Genomic DNA, 22,579 nt, shown 5'->3' on the forward strand with positions numbered 1-22,579 from the left:
CTCGTAAGAGGGAGCACACAACTCCTACTCTGGCATCCCTTCACTGGCTCCCTATACATTTTAGAGTTCTTTTCACAATCCTATTTGTTTTCAAATCTTTAAAAGACCTCGCGCCACCTTACCTCTCTGAGCTCATCTGCCCCTACACACCCGCCTCAGGTCCGTGGACCAGACATTATTAGAAGTACCAAGAACTAAACTTGTCACGTTCCGTATTTGACAGCAGGGGGCAGGCGTTCTTGCTTGCCGCCTTGCACACCTGCCACCCATTTGTTGGCAATTGCACCTGCTATATTTAGGCGCTCCGGCAGTCAACTCACTGCCGGAGTATTCCACGCTGTGCCATTTGCTATCGCCTATTCCTTCTCGGTTAAACACTGATTTAAATAATAGTGACTATTATTGCGTGCCTTGATATTCCTCTCGTGTTTAATTAGAATTTTGCCAAAGAACTTTTCCTTGCCGTTTTAGTTTCGCAAGCGTTTTCTGTTGCCTCGTATTATTTTCTGGTCCTCTTTTTGACCAGCGTTTTCTGTTGTCCGTTTAGGGATTTTGTTATAATAAATCTCATTTTTTGTGAGAAAATTCTTGTCTGTGTCTGCTATTTCGGGGATCCACTTATCTCCAGTAGTTGCGCACGAAGCGATTATTCTGTCGCTTCGGGCTCAATGTGACAAAACTGAGGCTCAAGCCTTTTCCGTATCTGGTCCCTCTCTCTGGAATGACCTCCCACTGAACATTCGGCATCTTCCCCCACCATCGGAGCCCTCTCACCACCAGGTGGTGATCAGTTGACAGCTCCACCCCTCTCTTCACCAGAGTGTCCAAAGCATGCGGCCGCAAATCCTATGATACAACCACAAAGTCAATCATCGAACTACAGACAAGGGTGTCCTGGTGCGAAGTGCACATATGGACACCCTAATGTTTAAACAAGGTGTTCGTTATAGACAATCCGTGGCGAGCATATATAACGTAACACCACTCGAGTTCAGGGTGGCCGTTCCTCCCAATCACGCCCCTCCAGGTTTCACTGTCATTGCCCACGTGAGCATTGAAGTCGCCCAGCAGAACAAGGGAGTCTCCAGTAGCATTAGTCTCCAGAACACCCTCTAAGGACTCCAAAAAGGGTTGGCACGCTGAACTGCTGTTGGGTGCATACACAAATTACAGTCAGGATCCGTCCCGCGACCCGAAGGCAAAGGGAGGCAACCCTCTCGTCTACCGGTGTGAACCCCAATGTACAGGCACTGAGCCGGGGGGCAATGAGTATGCACACACCTGCTCTGCGCCTCTCACCGTGGGCAACTCCAGAGTGGAAGAGAGTACAACCCCTCTCAAGAGAACTGGCACCAGAACCCAGGCTGTGTGTGGAGGTAAGATCGACAAGATCCAGTCGGTACTTCTCTACCTTGCACACCAGCTCGGGCTCCATGTCCCTAGAGCTAGCTTCTGAAGCCGAGGATCGGACCGCCAGGGTCCCCGGCTTTGGCTGCCACCCAACACATACTGCACCCGACCCCTTTGGCCCCTTCCATGAGTGGTGAGCCCATGAGAAGGGGGGCCCACGTTGTCTCTTCGGGCTAAGCCCGGCCGGGACCCATGGGTCGCTCGCCAATGAGCCCCACCTCCAGGCCTGGCTCCAGAGGGAGGCCCCGGTGACCCGCATCTTGGCAAGGGAAACTGAAGTCCATTTGTTTTATTCTTCATAAGGGTTCTTTTGAGCCGTGCTTTGTCTGGACCTTCACCTATCACACTCCTCAGCCTCCCTGGTAAGGTCTATTCAGGGGTGCTGGAGAGGAGGGTCAGTCAGGAAGTCGAGCCTCAGATTGAGGAGGAGCAGTGTGGTTTTCGTCACGGCCGTGGAACAGTGGACCAGCTCTACACCCTTATCTGGGTCCTCGAGGGTATGTGGGAATACGCCCAACCAGTCTACATGTGTTTTGTGAACTTGGAGAAGGCGTTTGACCGTGTCCCTCAGGGAGTTCTGTGGGGGGTGCTTCGTGGGTATGGGGTACCAAACCCCCTGATATGGGCTGTTCGGTCACTATACCACCGATGTCAGAGTTTGGTTCGCATTGCCGGCAGTAATTCGGGATCGTTTCCAGTGAGGGTAGGACTCCGCCAAGGCTGCCCTTTGTCGCTGATTCTGTTCATAAGCTTTATGGACAGAATTTCTAGACGCAGCCAAAGCGTTGAGGGCATCCGTTTTGGTGGCCTCAGTATTGCATCTCTGCTTTTTGCAGATGATGTGGTACTGTTGGCTCCTTCAAGTAGGGCTCTCCAACTCTCACTGGAGCGTTTCGCAGCCGAGTGTGAAGCGGTTGGGATGAAAATCAGCACCTCCAAATCCGAAACAATGGTTCTCAGTCGGAAAAGGCTGGCGTGCCCCCTCCGGGTCGGGGAGGAGATCTTGCCCCAAGTGGAGGAGTTTAAGTGTCTTGGGGTCTTGTTCACGAGTGAGGGCAGGAAGGGGCGAGAGATCGACAGGCGGATCGGTGCAGCGTCTGCTGTGATGCGGACGTTGTATCGGACTGTCGTGGTAAAGAAGGAGTTGAGCCAAAGGGCGAAGCTCTCAATTTACCGGTCGATGTACGTCCCAACCCTCATCTATGGTCACAAGCTATGGGTTGTGACCGAAAGAACGAGATCCCGGATACAAGCGGCCGAAATGAGTTTTCTCCGCAGGGTGTCCAGGCTCTCCCTTAGAGCTAAGGGGAGAAGCTCTGTCATCTGGGAGGGCCTCAGAGTCGAGCCGCTTCTCCTCCATATCGAGAGAAGCCAGATGAGGTGGCTTGGGCCCTGAAGACAACCCAGGACACGCTGGAGAGACTATGTCACCCAGCTGGCCTGGGAACGCCTCGGGATCCCCAGGGAGAGCTGGAAAAAGAGGCTAGGGAGAGGGAAGTCTGGGCTTCCCTGCTAAAGCTGCTGCCCCCGCGACCCGGCCCTGGATAAGCGGTAGAAGATGGATGGATGGATGGATGGATGGATGGATGGATGGATGGATGGATGGATGGATGGATGGAAGTAGAAAGAACAGATGTTCCCAAATGTAATAAGTAAAATAAAACAATAGTCAGAAAAATGATTACTCAAGCACAGATACCTGAAAAATCTACTTTAGTACAGTAAAGACGTATTTGTAGTTTGTTACTGAAGGGGTGGCACGAAGTCCTTTGGCCAAATTGTAATACCTGCGTAAGTTTACACTTCTTCCATTGATTCATCATCCTGCCTTTTAGGTGACAACAAAATGTGACAAATTGGGCCATGAAAAATATTACAATGCTTGCCTCAATGACAAGCTGACACTTTTGTTCAGCACTTTATGGTATTTTTCCTTGTGCTTGCTTGTTCACACATCTGGTTGAGTGCGATGTCATTCAAACAAGGGGCCAACTTCACAGAATGTACTCCGTCAGCCTCTCATCAATCCCGTTACTTGATTGACATAGAGGGCAACCAATCAGATGACTGCCTCACCGCACATGCGGAAACAACGGCGCTAAGCTAGTCAGCGAATTACCTCTGATTTTAATGCAGCGGTGCCCAATACGTCGATCAGAATCGACAGTGAGCCAGCGAACTGGTCCCAAGTCGACCGCAAGGGTTGGGAGGAGGAAATGCGTGGGGAAAAAAAGATTTGTTTGTTTGTATCTTGAGCTTTCATTCATCTTTGGCCCGTTCCGAGTGTTGCTCATCATAGAGTGGGTGCATATGTGCGCGAGTGCACTGGGGGGCACCCACCCGCGTGAGTTCGTAGTGCTGCATGTGTGTGTATGTTTGCACGTGCGCGATCGGTTCGTTCGTAAGAAGTTGGTCGCTTCAAAAGTTGATCTTTGGCCAAAAAAGTGTGTGTGTGTGTGTGTGTCACGTAGCGTGGTGGTGGCTGACCCAAAAAAGCAGGCACAACAGAGGAGCAGGTTGTACTTGAGTACTTGATTGAATTGTATTAAAACAGAGAAAACTTAATCCAAAACAAACCAAGTCCAAAGTATCAAACAAAACAGATGACTGAAGATAAAACTTAATGACCAAAACCTGACTGAAACAAACATGACAGTAGCATACAAACAGCCACAAACAAACATGACAGTAGCCAACAGCAACAATGACCCGACCATGAGTGGTCGGGCGGGAGTCCTTTTATGCCACTAATTACCTAACTACCAACAGGTGTGCAGCTGTAGGGAAAAGCCCCACAGTGGCACCTGTTGGTCACAAACCAAAACATGACAGTGTGTGTGCACGCGTGTGTGCGAGGAAGGTTATGATGTGGCTCTTTGCAGTAACTCAGTAAAAAAATTGGCTCTTCGTCTCTGACGGGTTGGCCACCCCTGCTGTACTGTATATAACTTTGGCATTTATGCTTTGTGGCTAACAATATGATATGCAAAATGCAAGCAAATTTCACCATGCCTAGCTGCTAAGCACATGTGAGATTTTAGGAGGGGATGGGGGATAGAGAGGAAATTTGATTGATAATTAGATATGTATTATCTGTATTACTGTATTTTCCGCACTATAAGGCGCATCTAAAAGCATTCACTTTTGTCAAAAGCGGACAGTGCGCCTTTTTAATCAAATTATATATCCAATATTCTCATTTCTTGGACATAGTATTTTAAATTTTCTCTACGCTTTGTTACAGCTGCAGCGGTTGTGTACACTCTACATAAATAAAGCAGTATTGTTTTATATTGTATTCCTTTTAGTGTAGCGCCATCTAGTGTATGCATAACACAACCACAGCCAGGGATCTACCCAAATAAAGCTGTATTGTATTGTGCTGTATTCCCTTTAATGTAGCTCCATCTGGTGGATGCATAACACAAGCACAGCCACTATTGTAGCGTTGATTCTATGTGCCATGTAATGCGGTACGCCCTATATACTAAGGGTGTGGAAAATAATCGATATTAATCGATACATCGATGCGCACGTGCGCGATCCGAGTGCATCGGCTCATTCACTGGGTATGACGCGATTGACGGGTGAAATCGCGATTCATCACGATGCATTGATGGGTATCGGTAAAATCCGATTCAAGCGCCGTTTTATTCATGTTAAACGTCACATATCTGCCCTTTCCTAGGCGCAATGAATGCACCATCATTGCTTTGCGTTTTGTGTTGAATACGGACGGTAGCCGTGCGTCACATACAGTCCAGTACACAACTAGCGAAACATTATGGAAGTTAGCGCACGCAGCAGCAAGGAAACTACTATATTTAATGCAGCCGCAACATTCAAATCTTATGTTTGGAAATACTACGGCTTCGAAAAGAAAGACGGAAAGCTTGATAAAACCTCCGTAATTTGCAAGGAATGTCGCACTAAGAAGCCATACAACGGCAGCACCACAAATATGCAGACCCACTTAAACCGATGGCACCAGATCACCGACAAGTTTCCCTCCCGCTTCCCCGCCCAGTTCCTCGTCGGACACCGGAGAAACTCTTGGTAAACCAGGTCAGGATCAGAAAAAAATTGCCTCTTATTTTGGGAGTCCCCTTGCAACTCACTGTGACCGCGCAATGGCTATAACTAAGGCCGCTGCTTATTTCATATTCAAAGACCTCCAGCCTTAGCGTGGTGGACAACGAGGGTTTCAGACAGCTCGTGCACGTTTTGGAACCCAGGTATAAAATACCAGACAGGTCTGTGTTCACTTACAAACATATTCCCGATGTGTACAACAAAGTGAGAAGTGAGATTACTGTGTCGCTGAACAGTGCGCAAAGAGTTGCACTTACAGTGGATGGGTGGACATCTTGCGCTATAGATTCATATACATATATATATATTATTATTATATTTCATATAAGACACTCAGTGAGAATAGTCTGTGTTTACACTATAGCAACAGCTGTGAGTCTCAGGTGCCAAATTGTTTACATTTTCTTTGCACAAAACCCAATTGTGAAAGGGCTTAAATAAGTTGTTTTACAAGTTCTACTCTATAAGGAATAAAGTGGCATCCTTTTTGTAATACCATACTGAATTCCATCTTTTTAAAAGCTTTTTTTCTTTGCTTATTTGCATCATGTTTAATTGCACAATATCGCAACAAATTGCATTGTATCGTATCGGATCGCATTGATTTGAACTTAATGTGTATCGAATCGTATCGCATCGTGACGACGGTGAAACGTATCGCATCGTATCGCCAGAAAATTCCATGTATCGTTTAAGTATCGCATCGCTGGCAGTGGATCGTGATGTGTATCGAATCGTCCTCAGTGCTGAGATTCACATCCCTACTATATACAAAAACAATTTTAAAATAGGCCACTCATTGAGGGTGCCTTATACCCCCAAGTGCGGAAAATGCGGTATTTGTACTTTATTTATTTATTGATGTATTTATTGTTACAAGTTATAAATGTAATTCCACAGACAATGAACAAGCTACAAAGTTCTCTGTTGTTATCCAAATTTTAAGAATGCTCAACTCTCTGTCAGAATATTAAGCATTGTATTTCCAAGTCCATACTATTTAAGATAAAAAATCCTTTATTAGTCTTGCATTGGAGGAATTCCCAATTCACAGCAGCAAAGTTATGAGAGGAAGAAGTCGAAGAACAAAATATAGGAGCTGCTGGAAAAGCAACAATATATTTTTACGTCAAATATTTGCAGTGGACTGTCGAACCTCCTTGTAATCTGGTTAAGTGAATGATGAATGTTCGCTGTTGTATGAGGTTGAAGAGAAAGCTTAAGCAGGTAGGTTACCCTGCTCAAATTAGTCTTCTCAATTATGACTTTCTTGAAAAAAAAAGTACCAAGACAAAGAAATTGAATTTTAAAATAGTTCATTTATTTTCAATTCTGCCTTTGACAAAAACGGAAGTAGTTGTTCAATAAAAATATTGCTTCAGTCAGGTGAGATCCAACATTTGTGGTGTCATGCCCGATGAAAGATTGGATAGGCTCAGAGCTCAAATCAGACAGATTTAGCGTTTTGGTTCCTGCAAAAATGAAATGGTGGAGCAGAAAGGACCATTTGGTTTGTCTATTTGTTTTTACTTAGGGTTCGTTGTTTTTCTGCATGTTCAACTATCTTTTCTTCCACATAGAGGCCCTTTCGGCGGCGGACAGCATTCATGTACTTGAGTGCCTGGTTAGTGGAGTCGGCCTTTTCTCCAAAGTGCAAATATTCTTCCTCAGTGGTCGGAACCCAGGATGGATCGCTGCTGATGACCTGGGGAAGGCAGGCAGATTGTGTGATTCCACAAACAGTGTTGGACATGAATGAAAACAGAATGCTATTGTTATTCAAAACCAAACAACAGAACTTCTCGTACAATAATAAAGAAACTTCTCTCAATATGCTGGCCTTCAGCAGACAAATTTCGGAATCCTAATTCCAAGTCAAGCAAATATTTCTCCCACAAGAGGCAATTGCATTTGTAGCTTCCCAGTTTACATCCATACTTGCTGCGGTAAGCCAATGAATGAATGGTCATGATATTCGAAATAAAATACTCTTTCCTATAAAATCATTGAAATACGCCTGGTCTGCGTTTAGAAGCAGACAAAATGAAGGACTCAGAGTACGTCAGTTTTCCTTTGGTGAACATTGTAACATCTGGCCGAAGGCATTCGAGACAATTCCTCAGATAGGATATGATCTTGTTGGCTGATAATTTGTTTTATGACTCGTTCATCCTAAATTGTGTCTGAAACCCTCCATCATTTTGAAGCCCACTTTAACAATGTTGTTGAAGCAGTTTTTGTCTCTCACAGACAGCCCATTGTACCAGCGGGTAAAAGAAAACATTAAAAGGTTGTCAATGAAAGCATGATAAAAATGATTGTGTCACAGACATTGAAGGACTTCAGCTTCCGCATGAAATGAAGTCTTTGTTGGAGTAGACATCAAAGACTTTCAGAAAAACTACCACATGAACACTATTTGCCTCAGATGATGCAACAATCTCTTTTACACTGAGATGATTAGTTGCGCTATTCATCCACAACCATTATCAAATGTGGCTTGAGAATGCATGGCCTCATGTTGCAAGGATCAGCACACAATAAAGTTTAATCATTCTAGTTCTTGCATGGCAGCACACTCGCCAGACCAGTCATGCAGGTTAACCAGCAGCTGAGGAGAAGTTATGATGTACTGTAATTCATTCATTCATCTTCCGAGCCGCTTGATCCTCACTAGGGTCGCGGGGGGTGCTGGAGCCTATCCCAGCTGTCTTCGGGCAGTAGGCGGGGGACACCCTGAATCGGTTGCCAGCCAATCGCAGGGCACACAGAAACGAACAACCATACGCACTCACACTCACACCTAGGGACAATTTAGAGTGTTCAATCAGCCTGCCACGCATGTTTTTGGAATGTGGGAGGAAACCGGAGCACCCGGAGAAAACCCACGCAGGCCCGGGGAGAACATGCAAACTCCACACAGGGAGGCCGGAGCTGGAATCGAACCCGGTACCTCTGCACTGTGAAGCCGACGTGCTAACCACTGGACTACCGGGCAGCCCTGTACTGTAATTTACATTTCAAAAACCAGAAGCCATTCATTTCGGAATTTGATTGCACTTTAGTTTACCATATTTTCCACACTAAAAGACGCACTGGATTATGAGGCGCACCTTCAATAGATGGCTATTTTGTAAATGTTTTTCATACATCGGACGCTTCGCATTATAAGGCGCAATCTACAATGCCTCCACTAGATGGTGCTGCGCTCCTTCAATTTGAGAGGCGTCCGTTCAACTTGAGAGGTGTTCATGACCGCGTCTGAAAAACGTAAATTAACTATTATTGTACTTAAATGAAATTACGAAAATTGAAAATAATGCATCAAAACAGTTGGAACAAACCCTCCGGTCCCCCTTTTAAAAAAGAGGAACCACTGGATTGACCGGGGGGGTCAACCAATCCAGAGGCACTCTCCCCGCTGACCATGCAATGTTGTAGAGCCGTGTCAACCAGGACAGACCCACAACATCCAGAGCCTTGAGGAACTCCGTGCGGATCTCATCCACAACCATGGGGCCTTGCCACCTTGGAGCTTTTTAACCACATTATTGACTTTGACCACAGAGATAGGAGAGCCCACCTGAGAGTCCCCAGACTCTGCTTCCTCCAAGGAAGGCGTGCTGGTGGAATTTGGAGGTCTTCGAAGTACTCTGCCCACCGGCTCACAACGTTCCGAGTCGAGTTCAACAGCGCTAACACTGTACACAGTGTTAGTGCTGCACTGTTTCCCCCTCCTGAGACGTCGGATGGTGGACCAGAATTTCCTCGAAGCCGTCCGGAAGGAGGCCTTCCATGGCCTCACCGAACTCTTCCCACGCTCGAGTTTTTGCCTCGGCAACCACCGAAGCTGCATTCCGCTTGGGCAGTCGATACCCATCAGCTGCCTCTCGCTTGGCCAGTCGATACCCGTCAGCTGCCTCTGGGGTCCCACAGGCCATAAAGGCCCAATAGGACTCCTTCAGCTTGACGGCATCCCTTACTGCTGCTGTCCACCAGCGAGTGCGGGGATTGCCGCCACGACAGGCACCAACAACCCTATGGCCACAACTCAGATTGGCCGCCTCAACAATAGAGGCACAGAACATGGTCCACTCGGACTGAATGTCCCCCGCCTCCCTCCGGAACATGGGAAAAGCTCTGTCGGAGGTGGGAGTTGAAACTCCTTCTGACAGAGGATTCCGCCAGACGCTCCCAACAAACACATACGTTTGGGTCTGCCAGGTCGGACCGGCATCTTCCCCCACCATCGGAGCCCTCTCACCACCAGGTGGTGATCAGTTGACAGCTCCACCCCGCTCTTCACCAGGGTGTCCAAAGCATGCGGCCGCAAATCCTATGATACAACCACAAAGTCAATCATCGAACTGCAGACAAGGGTGTCCTGGTGCGAAGTGCACATATGGACACCCTAATGTTTAAACAAGGTGTTCGTTATGGACAATCCGTGGCGAGCATATATAACGTAACACCACTCGAGTTCAGGGTGGCCGTTCCTCCCAATCACGCCCCTCCAGGTTTCACTGTCATTGCCCACGTGAGCATTGAAGTCGCCCAGCAGAACAAGGGAGTCTCCAGTAGCATTAGTCTCCAGAACACCCTCTAAGGACTCCAAAAAGGGTTGGCACGCTGAACTGCTGTTGGGTGCATACACAAATTACAGTCAGGATCCGTCCCGCGACCCGAAGGCAGAGGGAGGCAACCCTCTCGTCTACCGGTGTGAACCCCAATGTACAGGCACTGAGCCGGGGGGCAATGAGTATGCACACACCTGCTCTGCGCCTCTCACAGTGGGCAACTCCAGAGTGGAAGAGAGTCCAACCCCTCTCAAGAGAACTGGCACCAGAACCCAGGCTGTGTGTGGAGGTAAGATCGACAAGATCCAGTCAGTACTTCTCTACCTTGCACACCAGCTCGGGCTCCTTCCCTACAAGAGAGGTGACATTCCATGTCCCTAGAGCTAGCTTCTGAAGCCGAGGATCGGACCGCCAGGGTCCCCGGCTTGGGCTGCCACCCAACACATACTGCACCCGACCCCTTTGGCCCCTTCCATGAGTGGTGAGCCCATGAGAAGGGGGACCCACGTTGTCTCTTCGGGCTAAGCCCGGCCGGGACCCATGGGTGTAGGCCCGGCCACCAGGTGCTCGCCAATGAGCCCCACCTCCAGGCCTGGCTCCAGAGGGAGGCCCCGGTGACCCGCGTCTTGGCAAGGGAAACTGAAGTCCATTAGTTTTATTCTTCATAAGGGGTCTTTTGAGCCGTGCTTTGTCTGGACCCTCACCTATCACACTCCTCAGCCTCCCTGGTAAGGTCTATTCAGGGGTGCTGGAGAGGAGGGTCAGTCAGGAAGTCGAGCCTCAGATTGAGGAGGAGCAGTGTGGTTTTCGTCACGGCCGTGGAACAGTGGACCAGCTCTACACCCTTATCTGGGTCCTCGAGGGTATGTGGGAATACGCCCAACCAGTCTACATGTGTTTTGTGAACTTGGAGAAGGCGTTTGACCGTGTCCCTCAGGGAGTTCTGTGGGGGGTGCTTCGTGGGTATGGGGTACCAAACCCCCTGATACTGGCTGTTCGGTCACTATACCACCGATGTCAGAGTTTGGTTCGCATTGCCGGCAGTAATTCGGGATCGTTTCCAGTGAGGGTAGCACTCCGCCAAGGCTGCCCTTTGTCGCTGATTCTGTTCATAAGCTTTATGGACAGAATTTCTAGACGTAGCCAAAGCGTTGAGGGCGTCCGTTTTGGTGGCCTCAGTATTGCATCTCTGCTTTTTGCAGATGATGTGGTACTGTTGGCTCCTTCAAGTAGGGATCTCCAACTCTCACTGGAGCGTTTTGCAGCCGAGTGTGAAACGGTTGGGATGAAAATCAGCACCACCAAATCCGAAACAATGGTCCTCAGTCGGAAAAGGCTGGTGTGCCCCCTCCGGGTCGGGGAGATCTTGCCCCAAGTGGAGGAGTTTAAGTATCTTGGGGTCTTGTTCACGAGTGAGGGCAGGAAGGGGCGAGAGATCAACAGGCGGATCGGTGCAGCGTCTGCTGTGATGCGGACGTTGTATCGGACTGTCGTGGTAAAGAAGGAGTTGAGCCAAAGGGCGAAGCTCTCAATTTACCGGTCGATGTACGTCCCAACCCTCATCTATGGTCACAAGCTATGGGTCGTGACCGAAAGAACGAGATCCCGGATACAAGCGGCCGAAATGAGTTTTCTCCGCAGGGTGTCCAGGCTCTCCCTTAGAGCTAAGGTGAGAAGCTCGGTCATCTGGGAGGGCCTCAGAGTCGAGCCGCTTCTCCTCCATATCGAGAGAAGCCAGATGAGGTGGCTTGGGCCCCGAAGACAACCCAGGACACGCTGGAGAGACTATGTCACCCAGCTTGCCTGGGAACGCCTCGGGATCCCCAGGGAGAGCTGGAAGAAGTGGCTAGGGAGAGGGAAGTCTGGGCTCCCCTGCTAAAGCTCTTGCGTAAAGCGGTAGAAGATGGATGGATGGTATCAAAACAGAAAATCAAGTGAGGAAATCACAAAATAAATTCTATATCACCCTACAGAATTTATTTTGTGATTTCCTCCCTTGATTTTCTTTGTGGTTTCATTGAAGTAATAATTAATTTACGTTTTTCTGAAGCGGCCATGAACGCCTCTCGAGTTGAACGGAAGAGAAGGCACAGAGACGGACAAATATGTACAGTACCTGTTTTTGTTGCGACTGTGAAAACCATTAATAAAGTCTGCGTTTAAAAAAAATTATAAAACCACAACCACAACTCTCATTTTTGCAAAAAATACAGGTGCGTCTTTGTCCGTCTCCATGCCTTCTTTTCTTCTGGTCAACTCGAGAGGCATTCATGACCGCCTCCGAAAAACGCATTTCCTTGATGTAGCTCCAACAGTACGATCAGATGTCAGTCGTAGTTATTTATTACTTTGTTGTGTATTCACAAATGATGAAATCACATAAAAATCCTGAGGAGGGGGGGGGGGGGGTTGGGGGTTATAGAATTCATTTTGTGCTTGCTTGCTTTTCAGTTTTGGTGTATTATTTTCAATTTTTTTAGTTTCATTGAAGTAATCGTTCGTTTAAATTTTTCGGAGGTGGTCTTGAATGCCTCTCAAGTCGAACGGAAGAAGGCACGGAGACAGACAAAGACGTACCTGTATTTGTTGAGACTGTTTGTCTCCTTTTTTCGGAGCTGCAACACAAACTTATTTAATAAAGCAGCGACACAGTTCACTGAACTAACACCAAGTTATAACATTGGAAGCATGTCTCCAGGAAGGAGCCATCTTAGAGTCGATGTATTACAGTGCACTCCGCTTAATAGAACACCGGTTAATAGAGTAATCCGCTTAATAGAGCAAAAGGCTCTGGAACGGATTTGCCTAATGCAATTTCCTATAAAGATACTCCGCTTAGTAGAACAGATCTCTGCTTAATAGAACAGGCCGTAAGCAATGAACATTGTAAACTAGTGGTTTTCGAAGTGTAGCTATCGCGATACAGTACCACTATCGCGAGAAAACGCGGTAGTTCTAGCCGTATACAGTAACAGGTAGCACGCGTCACTCCACACATAGACACACGCACGTCACAATGGCTTCAACTTCATTCAAGAGACGAGGGCTACCACCTGCGGATAAGAAGGACATACTCAGACGATACGATGCATTGCCGGATTCTCAGAAGGTACGCCCGCGGTTTCCAGGACTTCCCTCTTATCCAGCGCATTGAGAGGGAAGTCAACCGCAAAATTACGGACTCCTGTTTCCAGACAAAAGTAACTAAATGTTTCTCGTGATTTGAGATGTTTGACTGAAGTTGATTAAAGTTGTTGTTTTGTTGTTGGTGTGATGGTCCGAATACGTGCTAGTTTTCATAGGCTTTCTAAAATCTTCTTGCAAATGTCTTGCAGTGCGAGGTGTGAATTTGTGAAGAAGCTGGAATTGTCTTATATCAATAAGATGATAATCTTATTTTCATGAAATGTGTTAGATTTTATGTCGCGGTTAAATGTTGATTTTTCGAGAAAACCAGCATTAACGAGGATGGTTCTTTGAAAGAAGACACTCATTGAGTAGCCGTTCACTTAGAAGAGCTGCTCAGAAGTCTCTCATGTTTTTTATGGTTCTCTAAAAACCTCAATGTCAATGTTTTCACATGGTAGGATAAATAGAGGTCTGAAAACATCTGGCACAGAACAATGAACTCTGAAATCAATAAAGTAATATCCGTTGTACTTTTCTTCTGCCACTCAGGTTTCTAATCTGGCATATTACCATGCGAAAGACAAAGTGCTCTCACTTTTCCAGGCTTGAGGTGGTCTCTCCTTTCAGAGAACAGTTTTCCCGTTTTAGCGAAAACTTTCGGAAGGCCTCCGATATACTGTACCATTCAATCTCCCCAAGTCGTAAGTTCTCCGGCAGCTCCTCCTCTACATCGATGTCAAGTTTTCCTCCAACACTGGCATTAATTCCTTCTCTCTGCTCTGCTTTGTCCCTCCGTGGCTTGTTGTGTTCTAGTTTCGACCATGGCACTGAAGCGTGCAGTCAGCAGTGCACTCAGATTTCTTTTATTTTTACTTTTTTGCACTTGCTGCAGAGCGCAAAGACATTAACATCAAAACCCAGCATCACGAGTGAGAACTGGGATTGTATTGGGTTCCCAGACTCAGTAACTATAATAATATTACAAAAATATAATGAGTAAGGCATTTACTAATGACTTGATTTCTGTCTAAACATCATATACACCTACAATGTCTTTTAATGTGTTACCCCAACACTGGTGAAGACACTGATCATGTTATAATTTGTCACTCTAAATGAGGAAACCTAAATATTAATATGCAACACATTCTCTGAATCTCCGCCAGTGTTAATTGTAAATCAACATTCACAAAATCTTCCTAGACAATCACAATTTCCCACCACTGGTAAGCTGTTTTTAGAGATGGCATACGAGCTACCCATGTGGTGATTGGAGGGGTGCCAGATGGCACCACATCAGTGACCCCTGGTTTATATGGCATGTACCCCCCCCAAAAAAACATGACAGCATACTGTATAATTGTGTAAGGATTAGTTTCAGCAGACTTTTTGATGATTGTTATGATGATCAAATTAGAGATCAGCTCACCTTTGAGACCACAGGTGTCAAACTCAAGGCCCCAGGGGCCAGGCCCACCACATAATTTGATGTGGCCCGCGAAAGCAAATCACACATGGCAACTTCTATGATGCTTGCTAAAATCTGTACCACAATTTCAAATGCTCATATGTAATATATAAGAGAGCTATTATAAGTTTTCTTGGTACCAAACCCCTCATTACAGTAACTTAAACTATAGTTGAATAAACCATTATTCCTGACTTCTTCATATGGTTTCACAGTCATAACGGCCCTCCAAGGGAACGGTCACGACAGTGTGGCCAGTGACAAAAATGAGTTTAACACCGCTGTTTTAGACCAATGTACTCAGATATCAAGATCAATTTACGGGGTGCAAATCTTTTTTGCTGGCAACTGTATATGGGCTTGCTGAGTAATTACCTCCCAATGACTGAAGACCATTTGTGGACTGGCAAGCCCACTAGTCCTCTTGCGAATTTCATCTGCAAAGCCAAAACTCTCAGCGACGGGCAGGACAGCCTTGACGATGAATATTTCCGTTCCTTCCTTCATTTCTTCATGGAGAATGCGGCCTTCACGCTTTCCAAGAACACCATATACTCTGCCTGTATGTGGAGAAAACGCAGGCAAAGACAACAACCAAAAAATGGTGTCCACATTTTTTTTAGGAGATCTCAGAGATCTTCAGGACTAAAGAGTTACCAGTCTCTTACCCAGAACCTCTGCGCTAGCCATGATTTCACAGGTGTACATCGCAGCCATGAGTCTCTGGGGCTGAGCCTGGAAAGCGTGGCGGCATGCCTCCTTCATGGCGGCAATCAGCTGGCCTGAAACGGGCCCGTAGCACTCTGCAGGGGTGGCCTCTTGACAGCGTTTGGTTTGACTTGGCTCATTGGAAGTCACTTCCAATGAATTAATGCTTTCGGGGGCTTTACTACCTCCCAAGGCCTCTTGAAATGTGCCACTTTCTTCAAAGGTATTTTGATGTGGTGAGTTTGAAGACTGTACATCCCATCTTTCAATGGAGAAGCAGACCCCCATGAGCGGCTCTTCACACATCGGCCCTGACAGGGTTGCTAACTGGAAGCCACTGACGATGCTGTTATCAAACTCTCGTATCATTTTCGCCTGTGCTCCATTTTTTCCAGATGTATCTTCTCGACAAAGACACTGCCACAGAGATGGCCGATGATATCCCTCCAGCTTGTTCAGCAGAATGTTCGGGCCGCACCTTCAGCAAAAATACAATTCACAAGTTGAAAGCAACAAATGATTGCACATCTGTCTAACACAATCAGGGTTTTTTAAAGGGGAGTTTTGGAAAAACAATTTAAAACATTTGGAAACTATTTACATTATTAATAAATTTACTGTATTCATCTTATGCATATGTTGTTCTTAGGGCTCCATGGTGAGTGACTGGTTAGCACTAACAGTACAAAGGTCATGGTTTCGATTACGACTCCGGCCTTCCTATGTTAAGTTTGCGTGGTCTCCTCATGCCTGCGTGAGTTTTCTCTGGGTTCTCCGATTTCCTCCCACATTCCAAAAACATGCATGGCATGGTTACAGGATAAAACCATTCATTCTGGATTGTACTGTACTTCAATTTAAATGGCATGCAGTGATATGTGACATTTGTAATGATGTTCACCAGGTTCAATCACATTCCCATTCAAGGCCAAATTATGAAATTCTTCAATTTTTGCCATTTATATCATAGAGACATGGCTACACTGACGTGAAAAAGTATTTGCCACCCGCCTGTTTGTTTTTGTGTATTTATCACACACAAATGTTTCAAATCATCAAACCAATTTCAATATCGCTCAGAGACAACCCAAGGAAATACAAAATGCAGTTTTATTTTAAGGCACAAAGAAAATCCAATTGATTGATTTGAAACCTTTGTGCAAAAAACAAAACAAGAAAAAAAACAGAAATCAGGAAGGGGGAAAACACTTTTTCATGGCACTGTATGTGCACAAGTGCATGAATCTTAAGGCGACATTGTAGATAAATTGGGGCAGTTAAGAGCATCTTTTGAGGGATGTTTTCATGTGTCTTTGTAAAAGTGCTTGAGTGACGGCATATTTCAAAACCGCCCCCAGAAAATAAACAAAGGTACGTAGCTGCTTTTACAGTTTACCACACAAAGACAACAAGCAATCCCATTTTTATCTCTCTCTCACACAAACACACGCACGCAAGCACACGCTCACACACACACACCCACACCCACACACACGCACACACACACACACTCTCTCTTCCAAACCTGCGAGGTCCGAAAGCCCATATCTGCTCCACAGCGTTCCTCCACTTCCTTCCCTGGAGCATGCTTTCCAGTTGGGCCTTGAGGTCAGCAATGGCTTCCAAGGTCTTAACACTAATGTCTAGATTCCTCCCTTCCCTCAAGGACATATTGACTTGTTCGAGAGTTCGAATGAGTGCTGAGCTGTTTTCCAGAAGACAAGTCACCTCTGAAAGAGATGCTTCGGTGTTAGGATGGCATACTTGATGAGATACACAGCAGTGATTATAATGACAAAAAGTACTGGTACTCAGTGATCCCTCGCTACTTCACGGTTCCAGTGAATCGCGGATTAGCATATTGTGATAAAGTTCATTATTTTCTGTAATGTATTGATAAACATTAGACTTTCATATATTTTAGATTCATTACACACAACTGAAGCAGTTCAAGCCTTTTATTGTTTTGATATTGATGATTATGGCAAAAAAAATTAAATAAAGGAAAACCCCAAAATACCTCTAAAAGAACTAGCATATTTCATACGACCAATAAAAAAAAGTGTTTTTAAAACAAAAAAGTTAACCGTCAAATAATTATGTTCAGTTATGCACTCAATACTAGGTCGGGAATCCAGAAATGACTGATTTAATGTGGTGTGGCATGGAGGCAATCCGCCTGTGGCACTGCTGAGGTGTTATGGAGGCCCAGGATGCTTCGATAGCGGCCTGAAGCTCACCCACAGTGTTGGGTCTGATGTCTCTCAACTTCTTCACAGATTTTCTTTGGGGTTCAGGTCAGGAGAGTTGGCAGGCCAATTGAGCACAGTCATACCATGGTCACGAAACCATTCCACAGTGGTTATGGCACTGTGAGCAGGTGCCAGGTCATGCTGAAAAATGAACTATTCATCTCCATAAAGCCTTTCAGCAGATGGAAGCATGAAGTGTTCCTAAATCTCCCGATAGCTAGCTGCATTGAACCTGTGGTTGATAAAACACAGTGGACCAACACCAGGAGCTGACATTGCACCCCAGACCATCCCAGACTGTTGGTACTTGACACTAGACCTCAGACATTTTGGCATTTCCTTCTCCCCACTCTTCCTCCAGACGCTGGCACCTTGATTTCCAAATGATTTGCTTTCATCCGAAAAAAGTACTTTGGACCACTGAGCCACAGTCCAGTGCCGCTTCTCTGTAGCCCAGGTCAGCCGCTTCTGCCGCTGTTTTTGGTTCAAAAGTGGCTTGACCCATTTCCTGCACATACCTGTGCACGGTGGTTCTGGATGCTTCTATTCCAGACTCAGTCCACTGCTTCCACAGGTCCCCTAAGGCCTGGAATCGGCCCTTCTCGACAATCTTCCTCAGGGTCCAATCACCTCTTATGGTTGTGCAGTGTTTTCTGCCACACTTTTTCCTTCTTACATAGGTGCCATAATACAGCACTCTGGGAACAGCCTATTCGCTCAGAGATTTTTTTCCGTGTCTTTCCCTCTTGTTTTTGAGGGTGTCAAAGGTGGCCTGGACAGCAGTCAGGTCAGCAGTCTTACCCATGATTCCGGTTATGAATCATGAACCAGGCTGGGAGTTTTTAGAAGCCTCAGGAATGGTATGTGTTTTGAGTTAACGTGTTGATTCAGATGATTAGGTTAATAGCTCCTTTAGAGTACCTTTTCATGATATGCTTATTTTTTGAGATAGGAATTTGGGGTTTTCATGAGCTGTATGCCAAAATAATTAGTATTGAAACAATGAAAGACCTCAAATATTTCAGTTGGTGTGCAATACATCTCAAATATATGAAAGCCCATACTTTCCTTTCCCCATCCCCTTTTTCCAACTGGTCCGTGGGATCCAAATGTCTTTCAGGGCCAGTCGGCAGACATAGTCTCTTCAGCATGTCCTGGGTCATCACTTCGCCTCCCACCGGTGGCACATGCCCAGAACTCCTTATTAGGGAGGCATCCAGAAGGGACCCAAACCAGACGCCAGAACCACCTCATCTGGCTCCTTTCAATGCGGAGGAGCAACGGTGACTGAGCTTCTCACCCTATCTTTATGGGAGAGCCCAAACACCAACATTTTGGCCGCTTGTATTCAGGATGCCGTTCTTTCAGTCACAAGCTCCAGGTCGTGACAAAAGGTGTGAGTAGGAATGTGCATCGACCGGTAAATCAAAGGCTTCACCTTTCGGCTCAGCTCCTTCACCACAATGGACCGATACATAGTCCGCATCACCGCAGACGCTGCACCGATATGTCTGTTGATCTCACGTTTCATCCTGCCCTCACTCGTGAACAAGAACACTTGAACTCCCCCGCTTATATTGAACAATCACATCATTAGAAATTGGAGTTGTCTCGATCACCCTAAGCCAGTTATAATGGGGGTTGGCGGGAGGAGTTTGGGATTTTTATTTATTTATCTTTTAAAGGCTACAAGGCAACAAAATAATCCAGAGATACACAGTTAATACAAAAAGAAAGAAATATATAACAGCACATTTTCACGAACTTTTCAAGTTACATACAAAATTGTTGTAGAAAATATGCCTCTAGTTATATCCACGTATCATCAAGTGAACAATCTCAGCATGGATGTGCTTCTCACACGATCGTTTGCTCTCTGCACAACTCACTACAATAATTATTGCTGTTTTTTGTTGTTGTTATTTTTTAAACTCTAAATTAGACCTCAAAATGATTCAACGGTTATGATTGGCTGTAAAGGAACCAAAACGGCACATAACACTGCACGGCAGAAAGCTGTCATCTCGTGTTTGCAACTGGAAGCTTTTCATGCACACATGTGCATCTAAATTAAAATGAATTAATACTTGAAATGTATCAGTCTGTATGGAATGGATGTATGTATTACTATTCAAAAACTGAAACTGGTGTTTTACTGAAACACATCTTTCATGATATTCAGATTTTTTGACAAGCACATATATATATATAGGGGCGGCCCGGTAGTCCAGTGGTTAGCACGTCGGCTTCACAGTGCAGAGGTACCGGGTTCGATTCCAGCTCCGGCCTCCCTGTGTGGAGTTTGCATGTTCTCCCCGGGCCTGTGTGGGTTTTCTCCGGGTGCTCCGGTTTCCTCCCACATTCCAAAAATATGCATGGCAGGCTGATTGAACACTCTAAATTGTCCCTAGGTGTGAGTGTGAGTGCGAATGGTTGTTCGTCTCTGTGTGCCCTGCGATTGGCTGGCGACCGATTCAGGGTGTCCCCCGCCTACTGCCCGGAGACAGCTGGGATAGGCTCCAGCACCCCCCGCGACCCTAGTGAGGATCAAGCGGTTAGGAAGATGAATGAATGAATATATATATATATATATATATATATATATATATATATATATATATATATATATATATATATATATATATATATATATATATATATATATATATATATAGAGAGAGAGAGAGAGAGAGAGAGAGAGAGAGAGAGAGAGAGAGAGCTCAGTTGGTAAGGCATCGGTTTGGCATATGGGAGACGGTGGTTCGCTTGGGCCAAAAAAAAAAAGAGCACATAACACCATCCAGTGTGGGTCCTTGGGCAAGATCCTTCACGCTAATGCCTACCTCATACAATGATGAGTGACAAAATGAATGACGTCGCCCAGCCAAACAAGGTCTGCGTCAGGTGCTAGGGAACCAGAGCACCTTAATGAAAAATGGGCTACTGGAACAAAGCGGAGATGGGCGAGATGCGATAACATCTGTTGGAATGTTACTATTCAAGCAACCCTAGTCAGAGGGGTTACATGCAGAGAATGTGGGATGAATGGTTACTTCAAAACCCACAGTCACGGTTGACCACGAAACAACTAGTAACTCAGTGTTCCAACATACACAAATGGCAACTGCTGTCACAACTTGAGAATGATGGGGTACAACGCAGGTTCCATGGTGAAAGTACCAGGCTGCCAGATCAGAGGAGGAGATCATACCAGAGATTGGGAGGCAAGCCCCAATGAATAAAATGCTGAGCGAGGTAGCAACTGCCCTGAAAGCTAAGATCAGGGCGAGAATGAAAGCAACCTAGAAACCGATTACAACGGCTATGTGAATTACCACCTGAGAGTCTCATGGAAAGTGTGAATGCAGCACTGAGGGCGATCCCTACCGTAATGATCACGGAAACCAATGAGCTGATATACGCTTCAGCATCAGTGATCCTTGAGATGCTTGGCTCTAAGTGCAACCATGGAAGCCATGAGAAATGTTACCCACCATGGAAAAGACGGTTGGAGGCTAAGATCAAGGCGGCTCGGAAAGATGTGAGTCAATTGACGGAGGCCCAAGGAGGTGTGATGAAAAGGCCGATACCCGAGAGGTACATCCAGATGACCATACCTGAAGCACTTGAACCTGCCAAACAAAGGTTCCAAGCCTTGTCCAGCCGCCTAAAGCGGTACACGAAAGAGAATGAGGCCAGACGAATAAACAGGCTGTTCGCAACACAACCTGCAAAAGTGTGCGCTCAGTGGCAGGGTCCTAACAACCCGGGCAATAAACAGCTATGCCCTGCCAGTGATCAGATACCCGGCTGGAATAATAAGTTGGCCAAAGGAAGAGATTCAGACCACGGACGTTAAGACCCGATAGCTCCTAACCATGCATGGAGGGTTCCATCCCAAATCCAGCACCCTGAGACTGTACGCAAGCCGAAAGGAAGGAGGCCGGGGACTAGTGAGCGTGAGAGCCACTGTCCAGGATGAAACATCCAAGCTCCATGAATACATCAAGGAGAAGGCTCCAACGGATGACGTACTCAGAGAATGTCTCAGACAATGGGGAACAGAAGATGAGGCGCTGGAAGAGGGACCATCATGGGAGGACAAGCCCCTACACGGGATGTACCACCGGACCATAACTGAAGTGGCTGATCTCAAGAAGTCCTATCAATGGCTAGAGAGGGCTGGCCTGAAGTACAGCACAGAGGCACTCATCCTGGCTGCTCAGGAGCAGGCTCTGAGCACCAGAGCCATTGAGGCCCAGATATACCACACCAGACAAGACCCAAGGTGTAGGTTGTGCAAAGAGGCACCTGAGATGATCCAACAAATAACTGAAGGGTGTAAGATGCTGGCAGGGAAAGCCTACATGGAACACCATAACCAGGTGGCAGGCACAGTCTACCGAAACATCTGTGCGGAGTATGGACTGGAAACCCCAAGGTCAAAATGGGAAACACCTCCAAAGGTGGTGGAGAATGCCAGAGCGAAGATCCTGTGGGATTTCCAGATCCAGACTGACAAGATTATAATGGCGAACCAACCAGATATCGTGATCATACTGTGTACATACATCTACTGATGCCTAGTCTGGACACATCATCAGTGATGTTCCTGGATTCACTGGACGTTTCGGGTCTTTCAACTATCAGACGCCCTCCTCCAGGTGACCCAGCCGGGGTTGATCAAGTCCCGGCTTGTGTCCAGACAGCTAGCTAGCTACCATGACTCCATGGATCTCCTCTTTTGAGCCACAGCCATCTTGAGGCTCTTTCTGCCGCTTCAGTGGTATTCCGGATGGCTTTCCTTTTCCTCTCTCCATTGATGCCTAAGCTACAGTAGGCTCTGGCCAAGGAACGGGCTGCGAATCCTCTGCAACCAACCTCCACAGGGAAACACCTTGCTCTCCAACCAGCCAGCTGGCAGTCGCTGACCAGTCCTGCGT

The 22,579-nt window shown here is 46.4% G+C and overlaps 1 protein-coding gene across 3 annotated transcripts in view; it reads right to left on the reverse strand.

Annotated features, from left to right (window-relative positions):
- Positions 1-6,801: 6,801 nt before the first annotated feature.
- efl1 (elongation factor like GTPase 1) overlaps positions 6,802-22,579 on the reverse strand; it is an 88,036-nt gene continuing 72,258 nt past the window's right edge. For all 3 annotated transcript variants that reach the window (XM_052063859.1, XM_052063860.1, XM_052063861.1), the window contains 4 exons: positions 16,910-17,114; positions 15,345-15,862; positions 15,052-15,236; positions 6,802-7,207 (listed from right to left, as the gene is read on the reverse strand). In XM_052063859.1, the coding sequence (XP_051919819.1) occupies positions 7,019-7,207; positions 15,052-15,236; positions 15,345-15,862; positions 16,910-17,114 (1,097 nt within the window). In that variant the 3' untranslated portion in view covers positions 6,802-7,018. The remainder of the gene's footprint in view (positions 7,208-15,051; positions 15,237-15,344; positions 15,863-16,909; positions 17,115-22,579) is intronic.

Source organism: Hippocampus zosterae, chromosome 4 (assembly GCF_025434085.1).
Source record: "Hippocampus zosterae strain Florida chromosome 4, ASM2543408v3, whole genome shotgun sequence".
Classification (NCBI taxonomy): domain Eukaryota; kingdom Metazoa; phylum Chordata; class Actinopteri; order Syngnathiformes; family Syngnathidae; genus Hippocampus; species Hippocampus zosterae.